Source organism: Tasmannia lanceolata, unplaced genomic scaffold, assembly GCF_043159265.1.
Source record: "Tasmannia lanceolata isolate RefF3 unplaced genomic scaffold, GAP_Taslan_0.1 ptg000024l, whole genome shotgun sequence".
Lineage (NCBI taxonomy): Eukaryota > Viridiplantae > Streptophyta > Magnoliopsida > Canellales > Winteraceae > Tasmannia > Tasmannia lanceolata.
This window is the reverse complement of record NW_027518701.1, coordinates 17,588,197-17,611,281: the sequence shown is the minus strand read 5'-3', so window position 1 is coordinate 17,611,281 and position 23,085 is coordinate 17,588,197. Positions and strand designations below refer to the sequence as shown.

At 35.9% G+C, this 23,085-nt stretch overlaps 1 protein-coding gene across 1 annotated transcript; it reads right to left on the bottom strand.

Moving 5' to 3' along the window:
- Positions 1–1,527: 1,527 nt before the first annotated feature.
- Positions 1,528–3,240, bottom strand: LOC143857104 (uncharacterized). Its single transcript, XM_077367378.1, has 5 exons — positions 2,725–3,240; positions 2,483–2,635; positions 2,329–2,412; positions 2,144–2,245; positions 1,528–2,058 (listed from the first exon to the last, which is right to left on the bottom strand). Exons 1-5 carry the CDS (start codon positions 3,238–3,240, stop codon positions 1,528–1,530), a joined length of 1,386 nt encoding a protein of 461 aa, XP_077223493.1.
- Positions 3,241–23,085: the final 19,845 nt, after the last annotated feature.

Below are 23,085 nucleotides of genomic sequence, written 5' to 3'. Positions count from 1 at the left end.
CGGAATTCCGAAACTTTTCTCGGAATTCCGCAGTAGAGTTTCTACGATTTATTTAATTTTTTTTTGGGTTCAAAACTGATTATTGGCTAGAAATTTACTTTTATAAGTTCGACTGAAGTAATCAACTTTCGGCTTACATTGGATCTCAAAATCTAAAACAAATTTATAGACTACAAACCATCATCCATGTATTTGATAAGATCCACATATAGAACAACAGAGATGTTTTCGTGTTGGAATGTGTACCACTTACATATCCGTGTAAAGCCTATCTTATTTACAACAGCATTTTCTGGTGGTTGGTACAAAAAGACAAACCAAATACAATGTTGATATGAAAAACGATTTTTAGCATCTTCCCAGCCTTTACCCACATATAAACATTACAAGGATATTGTTTCTTACAAGCCTACATTTGAAATGGAATTCAACCTCGCCAAGCCTGCCTGTTCATCAACTCCTACAAGTTCAGAACCGTGCCACACCGCCCTTCTAAGAAATCCTCCAACAATTGTCCTCTCATCAGCTCTATATCTGCCTGACTGAACTCTGGCGGAACGTCACGTGCCAGGCAGTCCATCTCCTTAAGCACAAACAGCCCGCAATCATTACTGCAAAACAACAACACATCATCGACCACGCTCTTCCACAATTAATTTAAACTTCCAAACTGATTTTAAGTGAAATTTATTACCTGTTGAGTTGTAAGGGCCTATTCTCGACTTCCACCACACTAAACTTGCTTACATCGAAGTCCCACATACTTATGTATAGCCGTTCAAGGTATCGTATCTATAAAACAATCCATACAAGCTAAAGATTTTATATACATTGAAATATAACCAAGGAAAGTGGGACCCGAACTCACCAATGGTACAACATCTCTATAGTAGATCTGCTCTCGCAAGGAGTTGAAGATGTAGAACTTCTCGTCCACCATATCGAGGACCAGGCGAATCCAATGCTGAGGGACATGCAGCGGGAATAAGACTCTTTTTAGGGTATCCGGCGGGTACTCGTTTAATCGTTTCACAAACTTCATAAGACTATCGGAGCCAGTGTAGTCTTTGCTAGTTAGACAATCCTAAAAAAATAATACAAGAGAAGTTAATGGAGTGAGCAAAATAAATTCGAACCTTGTGAACAACCACCTATAAAAAATAACTTCTGATTGGGAATGAAAACTATCTATTCTTACATAGAGGAAGGTAGTAATGGCCACACAGGCTCTTTCTCCAGGCTTTCTTTTATTTTCGTCCCGAACGTTTAGATATTCGGCGTATACATTCATAATCTACGTAAAATAACATATAGAGATTTGAGACAAATATCGATGGTGAAAGAATTCAGCTCTAGAATAAATAACCAAATTATTTACCGGAGAACTTAACCACTCAATGGGGTTGTTAAGGATAAGCAAGTCCTCGGCACACAGGAACTCGCCTTTGACCTGTATAACTCGTTCGCTGCAAAACACCTGATAGTTTAGGATTTACAAAGGCTAGATAACTATATTGGAAAAGGGCTTCAATCCAATTTACCTTGGGGAAGCGCAAGAACCTTAGGGAGCAACCGATGGCATTGCGGGTCTGCCACCAGCAATGCTTTATCATTGACCTTCTTAGTCCCGAAAGCCGTATACGGTGAACTAGTGTATTGAGAGGGTTTACTTTTCCTCAAACGCAGCTTCACTCCTCTCTCAATACTCCAAATCACTTTTGCCACAGGTTTTAGTGGACTGTCGGGGATGGAAATCACATTCCGTTTTATTTCCTCCTCCAAGGAATCCTGGCTCGGAATGACTACCACCCCTCCGTCATCCCCTCCCATCATCTCCCCCTTTCCTTCATCCTGCGATTCGGCCTCCATTCCACCCGAGGCAATGATCCTCTTAAGCTCGGCTATTTCATTTTCATGTCGTACTGACCTCCTTTCAAGTTCTCTAACCCTCTCCACTAACAAATCAAAATCAGCCTTGCTTATAGACACATGGTCTTCCTTCACTTCCCTATCAACATCTCTTTTTCTCCCTGTCCTCCCCTTAAAAGGTATGCTCCTCTGAAAAGTGGAAATGGAAAATTAGTAACATATCACTCAGAGAATGTACTATATAGTAATTGAATATAGACTTAAAATTCAGTACCTTAAGTAACATATCACTCAGAGACGCTATCGTTTCTTTCTCTAAAATCCGAATGTCTTGGAGGCATTCCTCAACTGTTGGGGCGGTCGCAGAAGCTTCTTTCTTATAAATGTATCAACAATAGAGAAAATTTAGATAACTTGAATATAACGACCCTATGCAAGAAAGAGAGTGATTTTCGTTACCTCTCCCATCACAGTATCAGCCTCATATGCCGTGAAAGATAGCAGGCCCTCTTCTCGAGGAAGAGGTAGTAGGCACCTCACAACCTGAAATCGAATAGTTAATCTCGGTTAGAAAAAGTGAGTACTAAGGGAGTACAGAAGCTCTAGGTCTAACCTGGGTCTTCTTTAGCCTCCCATCACGGATCTGTCTGATAAGGGCTGCATGGTCACTCCTCCGTGTATCGATCCCTGTGATCCACTTTAATAGGCGTGGATGTGCATCTGGAGCTGAAGGTGCCCACAAGGTAGTATGCTCAAAGAGCCACACCTGGAATGAAGACAGACAGTCAGCCTTTAAAGAACAAAAAACCAAACTTACAAAAGAGTAATCATGTATATAATATATGTACTCTTCACCTGTAGCATAATAGCGCATCCGGTGATATATCCTGTCTTTCTGTTTTTCGAATATGAATCCAATGACTCTACCAGGAAGTCGTAGACAGGGTATGTCCAAGCAATTCTTCCCACGGTCTCTGCTCCTAAGTAGGGGAAGAGGCAGGATTTCGTCCTGTGATCCACAGGGTCAGCTCGGGCAAAAAGCACACAGCAGCACAGAAGCAGCAACACATGTCTCACTGTTGCGTGGACCGATGCAATCTCATCCGATCTGGACTCCGCCCTTATAACATCTGTAATCTCACCAAATCTCACATCCTCTGTCGAATCCCAGTCTATTCGTATTCTATCTCCTACAAGGCTTAGGCTTAATGCCAATGCTAAATCTCTTACCTCAAAGGGGAGTAATATACCACCTATTTGAAATGCCCTAGACTTGGGTATCCAAGATCGCACAAGGACGGTCAAAATTGCCTTGTGCAATTTCAGACCTTCCAAATTAAGCAAGGCTCCAAATGGGCCGCGCTCTAGCATATCGGTATGTGCTTTCCTCAACTCAAGGGACCTGAAGAATTCGTCAAACTTAGAGGGGCAGCATCTCGACGTAGCATAAGACGCCTGCAAAACAAACCATTATTAGATATATATATATATAACATTTTAAAAAATACAAGGCTTAAAAGAATAACGGAGGCATTACCATGGTTTGATGAGATGATCACTAGGGGAAAAGATGGAATCAAATCCACTAAATCAGATTTCGACCTGTTCAAACATAATGTGATGAAAAAAAGTTAACAACTGATTTAAACCAACTAATTTCTCAAATATTTCGGGTTTAAAATAATGATTTCCGATCAATTATTGGTTTAAACTATTGATTTTTCAAGAATTAGGGGTTTAAACAAATGCTATATATCAAATATTGGTTTAAACAATTGTTTTTCAAATATTAGGAGCTGATTTCAAAAATATAAAGGGTTTAAACGAATGATTTGTCGAAAAATATTGATTTAAACCATTTATTATTCAAGATTTAGGGGTTTAAACCAATGATTGCTCAGAAATTAGGGGTTTAAACCAATGCTTTATATCAAATATTGGTTTAAACCATTATTGTTCAAAACTTAGGGGCTGATTTCTGAAATAGAAGGGGTTTAAACAAATGATTTGTCAAAAATTATTGATTTAAACCATTTATTATTCAAGATTTAGGGGTTTAAACCAATGATTGCTCAGAAATTAGGGGTTTAAACCAATGCTTTATATCAAATATTAGTTTAAACCATTATTGTTCAAAACTTAGGGGTTGATTTCCGAAATATAAAGGGGTCTAAACAAATGATTTGTCAACCATTATTGATTTAAACCATTTATTATTCAAGATTTAGGGGTTTAAACAAATGATTGCTCAGAAATTAGGGGTTTAAACCAATGCTTTATATCAAATATTGGTTTAAACCATTATTGTTCAAAACTTAGGGGCTGATTTCCGAAATAGAAGGGGTCTAAACAAATGATTTGTCAAACATTATTGATTTAAACCATTTATTATTCAAGATTTAGGGGTTTAAACCAAGCTCATAAATTAGAGGTTTAAACCAATGCTTTATATCAAATATTGGTTTAAACCATTATTGTTCAAAACTTAGGGGCTGATTTCTGAAATAGAAGGGGTCTAAACAAATGATTTGTCAAACATTATTGATTTAAACCATTTATTATTCAAGATTTAGGGATTTAAACCAATGATTGCTCAGAAATTAGGGGTTTAAACCAATGCTTTATATCAAATATTGGTTTAAACGATTATTGTTCAAAACTTAGGGGCTGATTTCCGAAATAGAAGGGGTCTAAACAAATGATTTGTCAAAAATTATTGATTTAAACCATTTATTATTCAAGATTTAGGGGTTTAAACCAATGATTGCTCAGAAATTAGGGGTTTAAACTATTGATTTTTCAAGAATTAGGGGTTTAAACCAATGCTTTATATCAAATATTGGTTTAAACAATTATTTTTGAAAACTTAGGGGCTGATTTCCGAAATAGAAGGGCTTTAAACAAATGATTTGTCAAAAATTATTGATTTAAACCATTTATTATTCAAGATTTAGGGGTGTAAACTAATAAGGTGGGAGAAATTATTGGTTTAAACCATATATTGTCAAAATATTAACGGTTTTCTCAACTAATTTTCGAAAAAATAGAGGTTTTAACCAATGATTTACAAGAAATATTGGTTTAAACCATCATTTTTCAAAACTTAACAGCTGTTTTCCGAAATACAAGGGATAAAACCTGTTTTCCGAAATAGAAGGAATTCAAGCGAATGACTTTTCAACATTATTGGTTTAAACCATTTATTATTCAACATTTAAGGGTTTAAACCAATAATGTGTGACAATTATTGGTTTAAACCATATAGTTCTGAAAAATTAGGGGTTCTGTAAACTGAATAGGGGTTTTAACAAAATATTTCTATCAAATTTTGGTTGAAACCATTATATTTCAAAACTTAGGGGATTTTCAAAATATGGGTTCAAACAATTACGGGTTTAAACCAGACTTTAGGGCTATAAACCATACATTTCTAACAAATTAATGGTTCAAACAAAACTTTAGGTCTTTAAACCATATATTTGTTAACAAAATAGGGTTTTAAACCAAACTTTAGGTTTTTAAACCATAGATTTCTATAAAAAATAGGGTTTTAAACCAAACTTTAGGGCTTTAAACCATAGATTTATAAAAAATAGGGATTTTGAGAGAGAGAGTACTGATTTTCCTAAAACCCCTAAAATGATTTTCTCAAAACCCCTAATTTTTTGTTTCTAAACTGATTTTCTCAAAACCCTAACTTAATATCTCAAAAACTAACTGAGAGGGAGAGACTACCAACCTGGGAGAGGAGGTTCGCTCAGAATCAGAGGCTACCGGAGAGAGAGGATGCCGTCGAGAGAGAGGGTGCCGTCCACAGAGAGGGTGCCGTTGAGAAAGAGGGCCGGAGAGAGGGAGAGAGAGGGGGTTCCGTCGACAGAGAGAGTACCGTAGAGAGAGAGAAACGGCGTCGAGAGAGTGCCGGAGAGACAACACCGACGGCCGGTGAGAGAGAGAGAGAGAGAGAGAGAGAGGTGAAAATAAAAAAAGTAAAGTTTATGAGGGTAAAATAAACGATTTTTACCTGAGGGTAGATTTGTCTTAAAAATCTCAAACCATTCACTATCACTCTACATTGGTCATTTACAACTCTCCCCCCTTGACACATCATTATCATATCAAAGCCCTTTTTCTTGGTCATTTCCTCTTTTAAAAACGATGCGAAATGTAAATAGGGTTGAAACTCTCATATGTGACTTAACCGCCTTAACCGGTTCAAAAGAAAACTTAAAATCCAGTGAGCCTATTGTTTTTAGGGATTTGCTAGGGTCCATCGCAAAAGGCATTCTGCATATGGTCTGATGCATGTCATACCAGCCACCTCTTAAATGAAGACAAAAGTTGCTGAAAGTGAACCTGTGTGGCTGCTCTGAAATGCAATAAACGATCCGCGAAATGAATTTTGTGATGGACGCTAGCAATTCCATTGTTTCTAATATTTGTACAGATTTTTTTTGTTTGCACCGACAATTTTCAGAATCCAAAATAAACCCAGCTTCAAATGTTAAATTCCATCCCTGTCCCCATTAACGAAACCGTGCCCATCAAGCAATAGCGTGTCGATCCTCTCTCTGCAAATCTCTCGCACCCGTAAACCTCAACACACAAATGAAAAAGAAAAGCCCATTTCATTCCCCTCACTCTCCTCGTCCATTTTTTCGAAACCCTAAAATGAAACCCTAAAATCACGTTCGTATTGCAAACCTTTTTCTCTGGTAACACTCCCTCACAAACAGATCTTGTTTATGAAACCCAAATCTCCCCTGCTCCAAATCGCAAAACCTAAATCCCACCCTACATCTCCTCTCTATCTCTCACATTTATGTTGTTTTTCTTCGATGCTTTTCCTGAGGTGAGTATTCTGTTATTTTCCAAATTTTCTCCGTTAACACTCCCTCACAATCAGATCTTCTTTATAAAACCCAAATATCCCCTACTCCAAATCACAAAACCTAAATCCCACCCTGCATCTCCTCTCTATCTCTCACGTATAAGTTATTTTTCTTTGATGCTTTTCCTGAGGTGAGTATTTTGTTTTTTTTTTTTGAAATGGGAGTTGAGTATTCTGTTATTTTCCAATTTTTCTTCAACTCTTTAGTAATTTTAAAACTACTGTTATTTCGGGAAAGTTTAATCAGTAGCATTTGATACATTAGTGATGTTTTTGCTTCAGGTGAAAGACGGAAATCTGTTTTGTTTTGGTATTGAAATCTGCATCTGTTCTATTAATGCCCCGAGAGTGGACGAGGGTTTGAGGAAAGGAGTAGAGACCCAAACCCTTTCATCTCCCTCTCTCACCGTTAAATCAGAGGGTTTGGAGAAAGGGGTAGAGACACCTCTGCTCTCACTGTCAAACCCTTTAATTTCTCTCTCTCATAGCTTGCCAAGGAAACAGAGATGGACGAGATCCTGTTGCCTAATCTTCCCAACATAATTCCAATACAAAATTAAAGGGTAGTTTAGTAAACCAGGTCTATTTTATCTTCCCTGGTATTAGACTCTCTGCATCCATTATCTCTCTCTTTCTCTCTACAAAAACCCTTGCATGAATAGAACCAAAGAAACGAGTCTTCTTTCTAGGGTTTTTTTTTCTGATTATCTTTTCTTTTCACTGCCATAAATGGAAAATCCTGCCCTAATTTCCTCAAAATTTATCCTCGGCTGTTCTCTGAATCTCACTAGAATTCCAAACGGACGCTCTCTTGCTCTTCTAGAGAGAAGATTTGGAGGAAGAAAAAGCAGAAACTGTCTCACCGCTTGGTCACGAAAACTGAACGGATTGGCACTGCATCTGTTCGTTCTTTTGTGGTTATTTTTCATTTTGGGTGGGATTTTAGGGTTTTCAAAGTCCTTTCTCTTTGTTGTTGTGGGGTTTTAGTTTGTTTTTATCGAGCTGCTTCTTGCATATTTTTAATTTGTTCGGGATAAGTTTGTTGTAGTTCCACCTTTAGCTTTCTCGGACTTTGTAATCGAAATTCGTGGTGTTCTTACTCCCTTATGTTTTAGATATAGTGTTTCTTGTAATGTCTTGTTGCTTTGGAATTTAGTAGTTTTAGGTCTTTACTGCTTTTGAGCATTCTTTCATCTTGTTTGCATTCGGCATTCGGCCTGGCTGCTTCTTGCATTCCGTTAATTGGCACTGGATTGGTTCTCTATAATTTTAATTTTTATGTTCGTGGATGAGGAGGGGGTCACTGATTTTCTATTGAGGATGCATTGTCATCTTACTTTCTTATGTTTTTGGTTCTAGGATTTTTTTGTTTTGGGTTTTCGCAAATAATTTAATATTTTAGTATTTTTTGGGTTGAATTGAAAGCTTGCTTTCTTATTGATTGTTGTTCAATTCGTATGCTGTATTTTTATTTTGGATATCTAGTGGATTTCATGATATTTTTCCTTTCCACTGACGTTTGGCAATTCCTGACAAAGAAAAGGTATTAAGGTTTTGAACGAGAAACCTGTTCTCCAAGTTAAACTTAGCTTATAATCATATTCTACCATAGATAAAGTATTTTTTTAAAGAGAAGCCTGAAAATTACAAACTGTGGTACCTAGGTTTGTGTATGGAAATGTCATAAAGTGTCTCTAATCGGTAGCATTGTCCAAAGAGCCATGATTTTTATTAATGCATGCAGATCATATACAATTGATATATTCTCTTTAATTCCTTTTTATGTATGGTATATTTTCACTTTAACTCATACGTGTAATTTTATGGAAATATTATCCAAACATGTTATCATTGCATTCAATCTCAGCACTTCAGTCTTTCAATTTCATTTTTTCTTACATATTTTTTTCTTTAATGATTTTAATTCTTTAGGAAATCTTCAGTTTTTCTGATTTTAAGTGGTTTCTACAATTGTTTTTTGATCTTTTGTTTGTTATTTTCTTTTCTATTCTTTTAATCTGATTGATTGATCGTAACCTTCTAAAAAATAATCTTTTGTCTGTTCACACACACAAATTGATCTTTTGTGCCCAGGAACCATCCAAGTTGGCCCCCATAAATGACCGATTCTGCATAATCAGGTCACATGTGGGTAGGAGCTATGCTCCCCTGGCTCTAAGAGACCAATTCCCTAATAACTAACCTTATATTTATTTTGAATTCGATATATTATTTAATATTCTGAAAGAAGTTTGAATTTTCCAAGCTTCACTTGAGTTTGTTGTCCCGGTATAAATATCTGATTCCATTTGTTGAAAAGTACAAAATTTGCAGATTGATTCCAATCCTTTTTAATCGAATGTGGGATTGCAATCCCTACATATAATGAAGGGGCAGCAAATTTTAAGAAGACTCCTATGTATCAGGAATCAATCCAATCCCGAGAGTTCCTCTGGGAGTCACACATCTTATTCTAATGTTTTTGAGGCCAACCCTATTGAGTAGGCACCCAATTTTGAATTATCCCCTCATCGGCTTCAGATTTTAATGATAATAGCTCTGTTTGGTTGCCCAAATAGAGAAGAATAGGGCGGGATTCGTGGAATTTGAATTGCTGAAGGTTGTTTGGTTGCGCTAAATGCATTTTACGAGACTTTGACAATTAGCGTTGTCGGGACCGGTCGTTTGACGTAGTACCCTCTAAATCTTCCCAACAAATTTCTCCAAATCGAAGAAATTTTGAGAGAAGATCTTCGAAGGATCGAATCCTCCTTCGTTCTGAGAAGACGTAAATATGCTAAAAGATCTGCGGGTCATATCTTCTCTCGTATTTATCACAAGTGGTGAAGACTCTTCTCTCTCTTCTTCGTTTTTATATTCCCTGTTATATGGCAAGAAGCCCTGAACTTGTGGAATCTGCGAGCTCATTGTCCGACCCTCCCCAAACCCAAAAATGACGTGGAAGAGGAAGCGAATCGAGGTAAAATCCCTCTCTTTCCCTCTCACTATCATACATTCGAAGAGGGTTTCTTTGATCTGGGTTTGTTTTTTTTCTTTTCTAAAGTTCTGCTATTCTCCTGGTAATCTTCTTGCAACCAAATGAGACAAGGTTTTCTCCCACCAATCTCCCAGACATCTTGCAAGGCAACCAAACAACGTTTCTTACATCCACCATTAATCCCCCGGTTGACTGATCTGCCACTGATCTCCCCTTTGACTTCTCCTCCTCCTAATCTCCCAGCCAACTTCAAGCAACAGAGTACTAGGGACCACGCGATGTTGGGTTTGTGTATGATGTGGATTCCAGCTCAAGGTATTCTCCATCTGCTGAAGTAATCATACTGTTTATATGTTGTATTTTCCTTTTCTCTCTTTTTTATGAGATTCTAATTTACCATCCAATTAGTTCATAGCAAGTAGATTCTTCATAAATATCATAATTTCATTCTGAATTGATTCTGTTCTTACCACCAGATGAAATCATTCATTTGGCATCTTCATTTGAATAGTACGAACTCATGAAAATCCATTTCAACTGTTTCATCTTTCTTCTTGCTCTGGATTCATTGGCGATTTTCAATGGTCCTCCGCTTGATTTGTATTCACATTATATGATGCAATGAATTGCATAACAAAGCTGATTTTAAGTGTACGTAAACAGGAAATGAAATTTCAGAAAATTTAATTTAGAACAAGAAAACTTAGCTCTATGATGGAGACTTGGTTCGGATATTTGCAAATAAGAGAAGGTTCAGACAAATTAAAATTTCTGAAGTAGCTGGCAGTTAAAAGCAACTGTTTCATCTTTCTTCTTGCTCTGGATTTATTGGATTTTTTCAGTGGTCCTCCGCTTGATTTGTATGCACATTATATGATGCAAGGAATTGCAGAACAAAGCTGATTTTAAGTGTATGTAAACAGAAAATAAAATTTGAGAAAATTTTATTTAAAACAAGAAAACTTACTTTAAAGTAGGTATATGATGGAGACTTGGTTCAGATATTTGCAAATAATAGAAGGTTCAAACAAATGAAAATTTTTGAAGTAGTTGGCACTTAAAAGCAAAAACAATTTAGTTAATTAGTTTAGTGAAAGCAACATGCAAGATAAATGACATCTCTACTTTTAAGCCCTGTTTGTTTTAGATTATGAGAACCGATTGTGAGTCCCATAGTTATTGGACTCAAAATTAAAAATAGTGTGTTTATGAATTGTTTTAGAAAACGGTACTCTTTTATTGATCAATTAAGGTGCACACATAGCTATGTTTAACTAAGATTTCAAGCAAACAAAGTGGTGTTGATTCTTAAAAAAAGGGCACCTTATTTGATGAATAAAAGAGTACCGTTTTCTAAAACAATTCATAAACACAGGATTTTTGGTGTTGATTCTTAAACCAGATGAAAGTATTTTCTGTTGGAAATCTGTATGTAATGAAAGTATTTGATTTTAAAGAAACTTAGGCATCAATAGAGGGTTAGAATTTTAGAAAGTATATATAATCATGATTGCTATAGGTATGTTGCCTGTGAATGTTCCAAATGACCAAAGAGAATCGAAGGGAAAGAAAATCAAAAGATAAATGGTGTAGCCGGAAGCGCGAAGTACGAGTTGAGGATTGAACGCCGTCAACCACTGATCAAATAAACCTTTGAATCCACGAAGAACGAGGTAAACAACTTTCTCTACCAAGAAAGAAGAAAATTTCTTTATTTCATAAAACAAAACATGAATAGTGCAACAACCCTTGCACATAGGCTTTTATAAAAACACTAACTTCTTCTCCAAGTAAATCTCTACTTTTTAAAATTATTTGAAGCCAATTCCTAATGAAACTCAACTTCTATTCCTAATTGAACTAAATTTCTAAATCTACATGGACTCAAATTGTAAGAAAAGGCAACAAGCCATATTTGTCTAAAACTACCTAATAGCTAGAAGGAAATAAATAAATAAAATAAAGAAACTCTATTTATACCCACTTCATGTACGTATTGGATTCTTGGGATACTTTCTAATTTTTAACTTTGCAGGCAAAAGTAGTGGCCACGTCATTCCCCTCCACTTGAAGAGAACTTGACCTCGAGTTCATTGGTGATGTCGTTATAGAATCTCCCACTTCAAAGACCTTACTAAATTGACGCTTGGCCATTTCGGCATTGTACTTAGGTTGGGACTTAACTAGCTTCTTTTTCTTTTTGACACATTTGGATATCCGCTCCTCCTCCTCCTCCTTTGATTTGATAAGGGGTCCATTTAGTGTGAAACATAATTGCCGCTCCACTTGAAAGGGTTCGGGGTTCTTCTCTACTTTTGACGGACACATAACTTGATGCATCGCTAAGTATTGCTCGGAAGCACAAATGGTAGGAATGCGGTCTTCTTCCGTATTTTGCTCCTCTTTACGCTCCTCTATATTACACTGCTTATGATCATCATCTTCAAGCTCGTCACCAACGGCTAGATGGGTAGTGCGTCGACCACCTTGAGGACACCAATTGGATTTGTGACCCAATTGGTTGCACTTGTAGCACATGATCCATTGCTTGAACTGTGACTCGTATGAATCATGACATGGGACTTTGGTCATTGCCAAAGTAGAAAGAACATCTCCGTATCCTCTTCCTTGCATCGGAAATACTTCTGCCGGTTTGCTTGTCTCAATAGGAAGATCCAAAGTCATCTTCTCTTTCGTCGTCTGCAGTATCTCTATCACGGCTTGACTTATGTAAAAAGCCATATGATCATAATCAATGGGTAGAAACCTCTCACAAAGGACTTTACACATCCGTGCCCATGTCCGGATTGGTCGCTTCTCCGTCCTTGTACGTGAGAGTTGTAGTTGCTCCCACCATGCCGAAGCACCTCCCTTAAGTTTGATGGCCACGACTTTTGTCTTTTTCTCCTCGAAAACTTCCATGTAGTTGAAAATTCTCTCGACATCCGCAAGCCAGTCAAGAAAATCGTCTATGTGGAGTTGGCCATTAAAATCAGGCAAATCAACCTTAATACAAAAATCGTGTTTACGAACTTCGGATTGCGGAGCGCAGTCATGAGTATACCTCAGATGGATGATATCTTTGAATTCCTCCTTGCTAGAATAATAATTGTTAGGAAAATATTTAAATCTAGGGCCGGGGCGTGGAACTTGACGTAGAGCTTGAGCGTGCCGTCGCCTATCACCGTCATCGATTTGGGGTAGCTCGTGCTCAATATGATATAACCGTGCCTATTGCTTCGCTATGTGATTAACGGTAGCCTGGAGAGTGTTAAACATCTCCATCGTCACGGTTTTTTTATTTTCCCGTATTCTGTGGGAAGCCATGTATCGAACGTAGCAGGGCTCTGATACCACCTGGCGTAGCCGGAAGCACAAAGAACGAGTCGAGGATTGAACTCTATCAACCACCGATCAAATAAACTTTAGAATCCACGAAGGGTGCTCGTTGAATCCACGAAGAGCTATTCTTCGAATCCACGAAGAACGAGGTAAACAACTTTCTCTACCAAGAAAGAAGAAAATTTCTTTATTTCATAAAACAAAACATAAATTGTGCAACAACCCTTGCACATAGGCTTTTATAAAAACACTAACTTCTTCTCCAAGTAAACCTCTACTTTCTAAAATTATTTGAAGCCAATTCCTAATTAGACTCATTTTCTATTCCTAATTGAACTAAATTTCTAAATCTGCATGGACTCAAATTACAAGAAAAGGCAACAAGCCATATTCGTCTAAAACTACCTAATAGCTAGAAGGAAATAAATAAATTAAATAAAGAACCTCTATCTATACCCACTTCATGTATGTATTAGATTCTTGGGACACTTTCTAATTTTTAACTTTCGGGCAATAGTAGTGGCCACGTCAATAAATGAGGAAAGGTTTGATAATCAAGGTTAATTTTCTTAAGTAGATTAAGCATGAGTGAAAAAATTTATTCAAGTGACTTATGTGGGTGCTTTGAAAAGAAGAATATGATAGTTCTTTTTGCCAATTCAATATCTTTTATTCTTCAACTCGAGCAGAATTTCATCGAGCTGTTATTAGATCAAAGCTAAATGATGGATCCGAGAATCCAAGGTAAGAGTTGAGAACTTTATGGCATGAAACCTTCTCTTAGTTTCTGTCCAGTAATCTGGATACACAATCAAACCTATGATTAGCGGCTCCATTCATTTCGATGTGGGTAAATATGTTAGAAGGGGCTGTCATGCTTTGCATAAATAGGGCATGATGACCTACATGTTTGTGCTTCTCTTTGGAATGGAATGAACAAGAGAAGAAGATGAGAAGATCATACCGAGTGCTATCGGCGGGTGGTACTTGCTGCGAAGTTTGCATCCGGGGTTATGGATCAATGGGCTTGGTTGCCTTAGGCCTTCTCTCCCCAACCTTCTCATCTCTTATTAGGATATGAGGTGTGAGTTTTTTTTTTTTTTTTTTTTTGAAAGGGTATGGGAATGCTTTGTTTGGCAACAACGTGCATGGTCTGGTTTTTGGGTTTTGAAATGGGTTGAGGGTCATTTGGTAGAGTTCTGAGAGTCAGTTTGGTGTTCTTGCTTTTTTCTAGATGAAAACCACACCAAGATACCCACTCCATAGTTATTGGATTCAAATTAAAAATAGTGTGTTTATGAATTGTTTTGGAAAACAGTACTCTTTTATTGATAAAAAAACCACACCATAGTTATTGGATTCAAAATTAAAAATAGTGTGTTTCTGAATTGTTTTGGAAAACGGTACTCTTTTATTGATCAAATTAGGTGCACACCAAGCTTTGTTTAACTAAGATTTCAAGCAAACAAAGTGGTGTTGATTCTTAAAGACCAGGTGAAAGTATTTTCTGTGGGAAATCTGTATGTAATTAGGGTATTTGATTTTAAAGAAACTTAGACATCAATAGAGGGTTAGAATTTCAGAAAGTATATAATCATGGTTGCTATATAATCAATTCACCCCCCCTCTTGGGTTGCCGTTTGGGATTTCACTTACCTTTATGCATATTTATTGTGGCTGATTTTACCGAGGATTTGCAGATATCTGTATTATGTAGCTTTTAAATCAATACATGGGATTTGGGATTTTAAGTAGGCATTTCAAGTTTGTTTTGAATATTTGCACAATATAATAAGCATGGTTTTAAATTTTGGCCGAAATCCGAAATTTCGGTTGAGTCCGAAATCGAAACGTACCGAAACTAAAACTTCCGAAATGTACAAAATTCGGCTAAAATTTCAAAAAAATAATTTTTTTTATTGTTTTACAGTATTTTGGCCAAAATTTCAGCCTATTGTTTTAAATTTTTTATTTTCTTAATTCCTATAATGATACTTCATGAATTGATGTCTGGATAAACTATGCGATTCTTCCTTTTGACTATTTTTTCTTCACATTCTCTTTCATTTCTCTTGAACAGGATCAAATGGTAATTGTGAAGGACTGAGGCGATGAGGAATTGTTCGTAAAATCGGATCCCACCAATTGGTTTTGTGATTTCTGTCTGCCTTTTTTTTTGTTGATTCAGTTTCTTTCTTCTTCTTTCTCTCAGAAGCAGCGGGTTTTTGGCCATACTTGAACAGTACTAGGAAGCATGTTGCTGATACCAATTTTCGTACTTCCCTTTTGTCTTTACAGGGTTTGGTCCAAATACACTTAAAGTTGGCCCTTTCAACAGCGTTTCCTCTCATCCTTCACTTCTCCATGAAGGGTCTTTAATAATGGATTTTGCCTTATTTATTCCCAAGGTAAAGTTTTAATTTTATTATCTCTTTGGCAAGATTTGTAGCCTTATATGCCTTTGGTGCATTTGTTGATTCAGATGTTAGGTTTATTATATTTATTCATTTTCTAAGTGAAAGAGATTTATCCATAGTTCTCTCTCTCTCTCTCTCTCTCTCTCTCTCTCTCTCTCTCTCTGTTTTGTATGGCGTCAACCATCAAATATTTAAGACACCCAACAACCATATGCTGATTTTCCACATTTTCTCAGCTATGTCATTCATATAGTCATATTTGTTATATTTATTCATGTCATTCACACAGAGTCGTTGGAAGAAAGTCCCCCTTCTTTTCACCTCCCTTGCCTTTTATCAAAATATTCATGATGGTTTGGAATGATTTTAGAGCAATGCCTGCTTGATATTTTATTTTTTTTCGATTTTTTGGGTTACCATTATCTACCTGCAAAATATTCATGATGCTTTAAAATCATTTTTTTTCATTTTTGGGGTTACCATAATCTACCTCTATCTTAGCAGCTATCAAAGGCCTGTTTTTGCATACTTCTTTGTTTTGTTTCATCAGTCTTTCAAAAAACGCATGTTATAGGGTTCAGCACGTTGGCATTAGTCGAGGTTTCAATATAATCTTTGTCTGCATTCTGTTTTCTGTTACCATAATCTACCTCTATCTTAGCAGCTATCAAAGGCCAGTTTTTGATACTACTTTGTTTCTGTTAACTTACCAACTTCTCCAAAAGCTAAGCTTTTGGAGAAAGGCGTTATTTATCTTTTATACTTTAACACTCCCCCATCACGTGTGGCCCACTTGGCAAACACGTGGCACATGTGGTCCCACTTTGGGCCGACCATCGCATGTGGATTTTTGCTATCTGAGAGGTTTGAACTCGAGACCTTTGGCTCTGATACCATGTTAACTTACCAATTTCCCCAAAAGGTTAAGCTTTTGGAGAGGCGTTATTTATCTTTTATACTTTAACAGTTTCGCTCCATCAGTCTTTCAAAAAATGCATGTTATAGGGTTCAACACGTTGGCATTAGTCGAGGTTTCAATATAATCTTTGTGTGCATTCTGTGTTCACATTTTATTTTATCAACTTCAAATTGGTTTTGCTTCAAGATTTTTCATTTGATTTTTTTTTTTGCGACGGTGGTGCTTTTAGTGAGAAGGTCATGATGAGAGGTTGTATTAGTTTTTTTTTTTTCTACTTAAAGAATGTTGTTTTGACGGTTTTATCTATTTTGATTATGATCTTACCATTGTTCTATGGCCTATTGGAATTGCACACAATATTTGTATATAAAAGTTTCTAATGAAAAAAATTAATCTTCGTATTGTTGTTAGGGGTGAGTATTCGGTTTAAACTGAACCAAATTAACCGAATTGAGCAAACTGAAATTTTTTCGGTTACTTAAATTTCCATACCGAAACCGAACCGATTTGGTGATGAACCGAATCGAATCGAACCGATTTGGTGATTTCGGTTGTTCGGTTTTTTCGGTTCAAACCGAATAGTGAGTTCTACCCGGGAGTCCAAACTTTTCAAAAAAAAGAGAGGGCATGAATTAATGGCATGCAACTGTCTTGGACAAAAATTGTGGTGAGAATAAATTAATGGGGTTGTAATGATGGGAATAAGTAAGGGTACTTCTGACAAGTAAAGAGAGTGATGTGATATGAGAGAGGGTAAAAAAATCAAATAAAGAGTGATTGATGATAAAGTAACTTGTAGCCCTTTTTGTCTTTCACCTTCTGACATATGTCATCGAGAAGCCTCTCTATTGCTTCTCTTGCTGAAATTTGTTAAAACAATAAAAAAACCTTGAAGCAGACAACAACAATCCTCCCCATTCGGTTTTTCGGTCCTAACCGAATTATTTTAACAAAAACCGACACCGAAACCGAAAACCAAAATTTATTTCAAATAGAAACCGAAACCGAACCGAAATACCATTTAACCGAACTGAAATAACCGACTGAATTCGGCTCGGTCGGTTATTTTGGTTTTCACCGATTAATGCACACCCCTAATTTTTGTATTTTACTTAATAATGTTTGAACCAATAGGGTCACTGTTGGATGGAACGCAATTTGAAAATTTAATCATGGTATTTTGTAGTTTACTTAATCGTTTATTGGAAAATTTAGAATAGATGAGTATCTTTGAATTTAAATGGAAAGACGAGTTCATTTGAAACTTCTTGACTTTGGTTTGTTGTAGACTCCCTTCCAACCATCAAACATGGTATTTTGTAGTCTACTTAATTGTGAACTAGAAGATTTAGAAAAGTTCAGTTTCTTTGAATATAAGTTGTTGACGTTGGGATTTTGTACACACCCTTCCAACCATCAAACGTTGGTGTATTAGTGTATATTTATGACAAAAGCTAATATGTAGAAATAAATTGGTGTATAGATTTTTTTGAATGGTATAGATTGGTGAATTTTTATGATTTCACTTCTTTAATTTTACCCTTTCAATCATTTTTATTACATACCCTTAGATGGATGTGTGGCCACACAAGGCTAGATAGAATTAAAAATGAAGACATTCGTAAAAAGGTTGGGGTGGCTCCAATTGAGGAGAAGATGACAGAGCACCGCTTAAGATGGTTTGGACATATCCAACGCAGGCCTTTTTATGCTCCGGTAAGAAAACGCGACTCGTGCCAAATTGGAGTAAAAAGAGGTAGGGGGCAGACCGAAAATAACTTGGGTAGAAACAGGAGGAAAGACTTGATAGCTAGGAACATAACAGAGAACATGACCTTGGAAATGATCGAATGGAAGAAAATGATCCACGTAGAGGAACGCAAATAGAACTAGGATTGGAGCCGGGTAGATTCCTTTTACCTTCTTCAAGAATTTTTTCTAAAGGATGCATTTAGCCGACCCCAATTAGTTTGGGACAAAGGCTTTGTTGAGTTGAGTTGAGTTGAGAATCATTTTTATTACATCTTTTTTGGTAACAATCCGCCAATTACAGGTCAAAAGTTCTTTCATTCGGTTCGTTTCCCTTTTTCTATTTCAGAAGTTGAGACTGTGATTATTCGGTAATTCTTCTGGAATATTTATGTATATTTTTCTCTATTTCCCTTTTCGAACTGTGCATCACATTTTTCTTTTATAGTGTGTTGAGATGTGGGAACTTTGGGTTTATAGGCATTTATGGGTTGAGATACTGTGTGCTGAGGTTTTTTTTATGGGTTGGGATGTTGTGTTCTGAGGTTTTTTTATGGGTTGGATTATGAGGATTGTGTAGTTAAATGCATTCGGAAAGGCTACAGTTATGGGAATTCATGCCCATGGACTCAAATGAGTCTATGGAAATTCATGCCCATGAACTCATACTAGTTTATGGGAATTCCTTTTTTTTTTTGATGGGTGTCTATGGGAATTCAATCCCATGCACTCAGATGAGTGTTCAGGACGTCTGGCTAACCACGATCTGTCCTGCATGCTCGGAAGGCTGTGCTTTGGCCACTGAAGCTGTTAATCATCGGTCTTTTTCTTCTATGTGTTTGATATATTCTTTAAGTTTACTTAATTTGGGAAAATGTTTATGTTAAACTTTATTATTTTACATTCTAATTAGGACAATTCACTGATATATATTCCATGGTGAATCTCTTTAAAATGCTTGAGATTATCTGCAATTCTCTTTGCTTTTCTTTTTTTGTTAGGTAAGCTGGGTTTGAACCTGCAATTGCCTTTGCTATTCTTTCTGTACACCCACATCCAGGTGGCTATTTTCGTTGCCTCAAAGATTTAAATTATGGAGTTGATATAGCAGGTATTCCATGGATGAGTATGCAACAAGTGTTAATACCCATTATTTAAAGAGTTTTTATATGGTGGCCGAGTCAAGTCCCGTGTGGGCGGCAGTACCGCCCTTGGTATTTGATCCAACAGCAGCCCACTTTTAAGAGGCTGCCGTTGGATCAAATATCAAGGGTGGTACTTTTCACGTACCGCCCACAAGGGACTTGACGGTCGGGCACCAGATAATTTCTCTTATTTAAATTATGGGTTTGAACCTGCAATTGCCTTTGCTATTCTTTCTGTACATCCACACCCAGTGGCTATATTCATGGCCTCGAAGATTTAAATTATGGAGTTGATTTAGCAACACACACACACACACACACACTAGTAAAAATACCATTCCAATGCACAGATGAGGAAGAAAAAATAAATGTATTATCTGTTAAATGTAAAAAAATTAAAGAAATTATTTGTAAATGTACATCTATTAGAATATATATGAGAAAATTTGGTTGGGTGCATAGAACAATATGACCATGATGTACTTGCATGACCTATTTGCAATGTCCTAACTATATTCACAAACCTAAAATAGTCATAAATATGTATTCAATCGTCAAAGGGGGAAAAGAACTACTATATGTCCTGAATTTGTGATCAAGGTCTGAAGCAAAGAGTACTTGTATGACTGTTTCATTTTGTCAGTGTACATATATTCATATCTATGACATGTAGTCTACTGTGATAATTGTAGCAGTTTCAAGATTTAAAGTGGCATTTTAAGGTAAAACCTGAGTTCATAGAGAGGGCTTAGCCAAGGCAGTTTGTTGAGTCCAACTATCATTTCAAGAAAGTACCTTCCGTTTATCATTGTTGGCCAAAACCTTTTTTACCCAGTTGTAACTGTCATCCGCAACAATTTTTTATTCTTCATATTTCTAAACTTTTTATAAGATTTCACATAAGAAATTGCTACGGTTTTAAATTTTATAAAAATTAATTTTTTAGCTCCTCAAATCGAACACATTTCAAGTGACATAATAACAATTAGGCTAACAAATGATGTGGATCATTTCCGTGGTTTTTATTCCCAAAACAATAAATTTAAACCTTCCGATTAATTTTGAGCCAAAAGGAAATGGAAACAAATTTGTTTGCTCCCTCAAAAAGGTCCTAAACTGAAATTAATAAATTCAGTTTCCTAATTTTCGTTAAATCCCATAAACGCAAAATAAAAGCTGAACAAAACCCACATCCAACCAAATCAAAACATAGAAAATTAACACTCCAAAACCTAAGAATGATCTCAGAAATGGCACACTTGTAAGAGCTCGATCACTACCACTTTTAAAATTAAATTAACTACAATGGCATTCAAACTGAAAGCAAAAGTAAGCAGCACTCTTGTGAAGAAAAAAACGATATTATACAATATGGAAGGGTACGAACTGGAGTTGGAAATTTGTAGAAAACAGCCTATGAATCTAGAAAGAAGTTGTAATTAAATGTAAAGCATTATGAAAGAAAAACAATTCTGTCATAGACTGATTGGTCACATTTTGAAATGAAAGAAGCTTTACTTACCCGAAGAGAATTTTAATGCACAAAAAAAGGAAAACATTTAAAGAATGAAATTAAAAAAACAAATTTTGAAAAGAATCAAATAAATCGGCACAAAGCATGTCTTTTTTTTTTCTTTTGCAGTTTGACGTGCAAGTAAATCTAATATAACAGGGTATTTAAATATTACACATCAAAAGCAGTTCAAAGGAAAAGACTAATTACTCGAATTTTATAAAGAAATAGGCTTTAATTAAACCAAAATACAATGGTAATGGAGAAAAAGGACACATTTACCTGGAAAGAGGATGAGGGTGAAGAAGCTTAAGTCTCAAAATTTAAGGAAGTTTGCATGTGAAACCTGGAAAGTAAAAGAATATAAACCGTATTACTTATCCCCCATTTGAAATCCAGTACAGAATTTTGGCCATAATTGCTCATAAAGAGAAATTGAATTCCAATGGCAAACAACATATAAAAGCATCAAAAAACAAATTGTATTGATTTTAACTAAGACATACAGTATTACTCATCCTCAATTTGAAGTCTGCAGTGTTGTTTTGATCGTTACCCTCTAACTCTTTACCATTCTACATGTTATATCAATACAGTGGATTTTAATTAGACATTTCAAGCTTGTTTTGAAGATATGCACAACTGATCATTTTGTTCAATAGGGAGTACGTAGTCATGTCTCGACTTTCCACACAAGGGGGGAGGTGTTAAAATCAGAACCTATGTGAGCTCTGTCCAGTTCCGTGGAGGTGTTAAGATCACTTGTGTGAGCTCTGTCCTATTTGTTGAAATATTTTTTTCTTAGTCTAATCCAAATACATGTTTGTTTATTTTCTCAATTCAGCTAAGATTCTTCATGAATTGATGTCTAGATTTACAAAATTATTCTTCTGTTTGACAGTTTTATTCCCATTCTCACTTTCATTTATCTTGAGCAATTTCAGGTGGATATTGTAAAAGACCGAGGTGATGAGGAATTGAACAAAAAATTGGATTTCTCCTATTCTTCACAAGATGAAGATACAAAGTTGGATATCTAAATCGAATTTAGCTCTTATTTTACTACTCGTGTGTAGTTGAATAGCTTGCTAATTTTCATTTTGCCTCTTTTCTGTGATTGGATGAAGGTGATTTTGCTGAGGTATTGTGGATATATGCCTTTTATAGGTTATAAATCAATACAACGGATTTTAAGTAGGCATCTCAAGTTTGTTTTGAAGATTTGCGCAGCCTAATAAGTTGATGATCGGTTTTAGGAATAGCCACTCCTATGATGAAAGATTAAATTATGAATATTTTTTTAATCTTTTTATGATTTGCTTGTTTTGTACTCGTTCCGTCTTTCTCAATCTTGTTCTTGTACTATACTACTATTTGTACGGATTTGAACAGGAGGATGTGGCGAGTAAGAAGCTATTTTCATGTGATGATCGGTTTTAGGAATAGGCACTATGTCGACCTGTCGCGACTCTGCACACAAGGGTAGAGGTGTTATGATCAGGTGTGAACTCCGTCCTATTAGTTGAAATATCATTCACTCTGTCTAATCAAAATAGCTATTTATTACCTTTCTACGTTGTTAAATACGGAAGAGATTAATCAAATTATCTAGATATGCATATCACAAGTCCTTTCCTTTCTACATTGTTAAATACGGAAGAGATTATTTAAATTTAATTTTTACTATAGTATTATGTGGGTTTCTGACTGTATATATTTATTTGTATATATGCATGTATATATATGTACATATTACTTATAATCTTACATTATTAAATATGAAAGAGTACTGTTCTATGTATCTATCACAAATACACCATGAAAAGCAGTATTGTTCATTGTATCTATGATAACAGAGTAATGTTTTGTGTATCTAACATTTATGTGTATATAGGAGAGAATGGAAGAAAATGATCCATGTAGACGAACCCAAATAGTGTCAGGATTAGACTTAGTCACTTTGAGCCGGGTCGATTCTTTCACCTTCTTCATGAAAATTTTCTAAAGGATTCATTAGCCGACCCCATTTAGTTTGGGACAACGGCTTAGTTGAGTTGAGTTGAGTTAACATTTATGTGTATGTATTACAAGCATGGTTTTAAATTTCGACCGAAATCTGAAATTACTGAAGTTAGTAATACCCGAAATGACACTTTATTTCGGTTGAAATTTCGAAATTTCGGTCGAAATTCTAAATTTCAACCGAAATTTCATTTTTGCAAAAGCAAAAGACCATCAATTCAGA

What these genes read in the sequence shown, in the direction of transcription:
- LOC143857104 (XM_077367378.1), bottom strand. Translation starts at nt 3,240, where the DNA reads ATGCTAGAGCGCGGCCCATTTGGAGCCTTGCTTAATTTGGAAGGTCTG. An exon ending in GATGCGCTATTATGCTACAG is followed by an intron (nt 2,636 to 2,724) that starts GTGAAGAGTACA and finishes TCTTCATTCCAG; the next exon opens with GTGTGGCTCTTTGAGCATAC. An exon ending in CTGATACTGTGATGGGAGAG is followed by an intron (nt 2,246 to 2,328) that starts GTAACGAAAATC and finishes TACATTTATAAG; the next exon opens with AAAGAAGCTTCTGCGACCGC.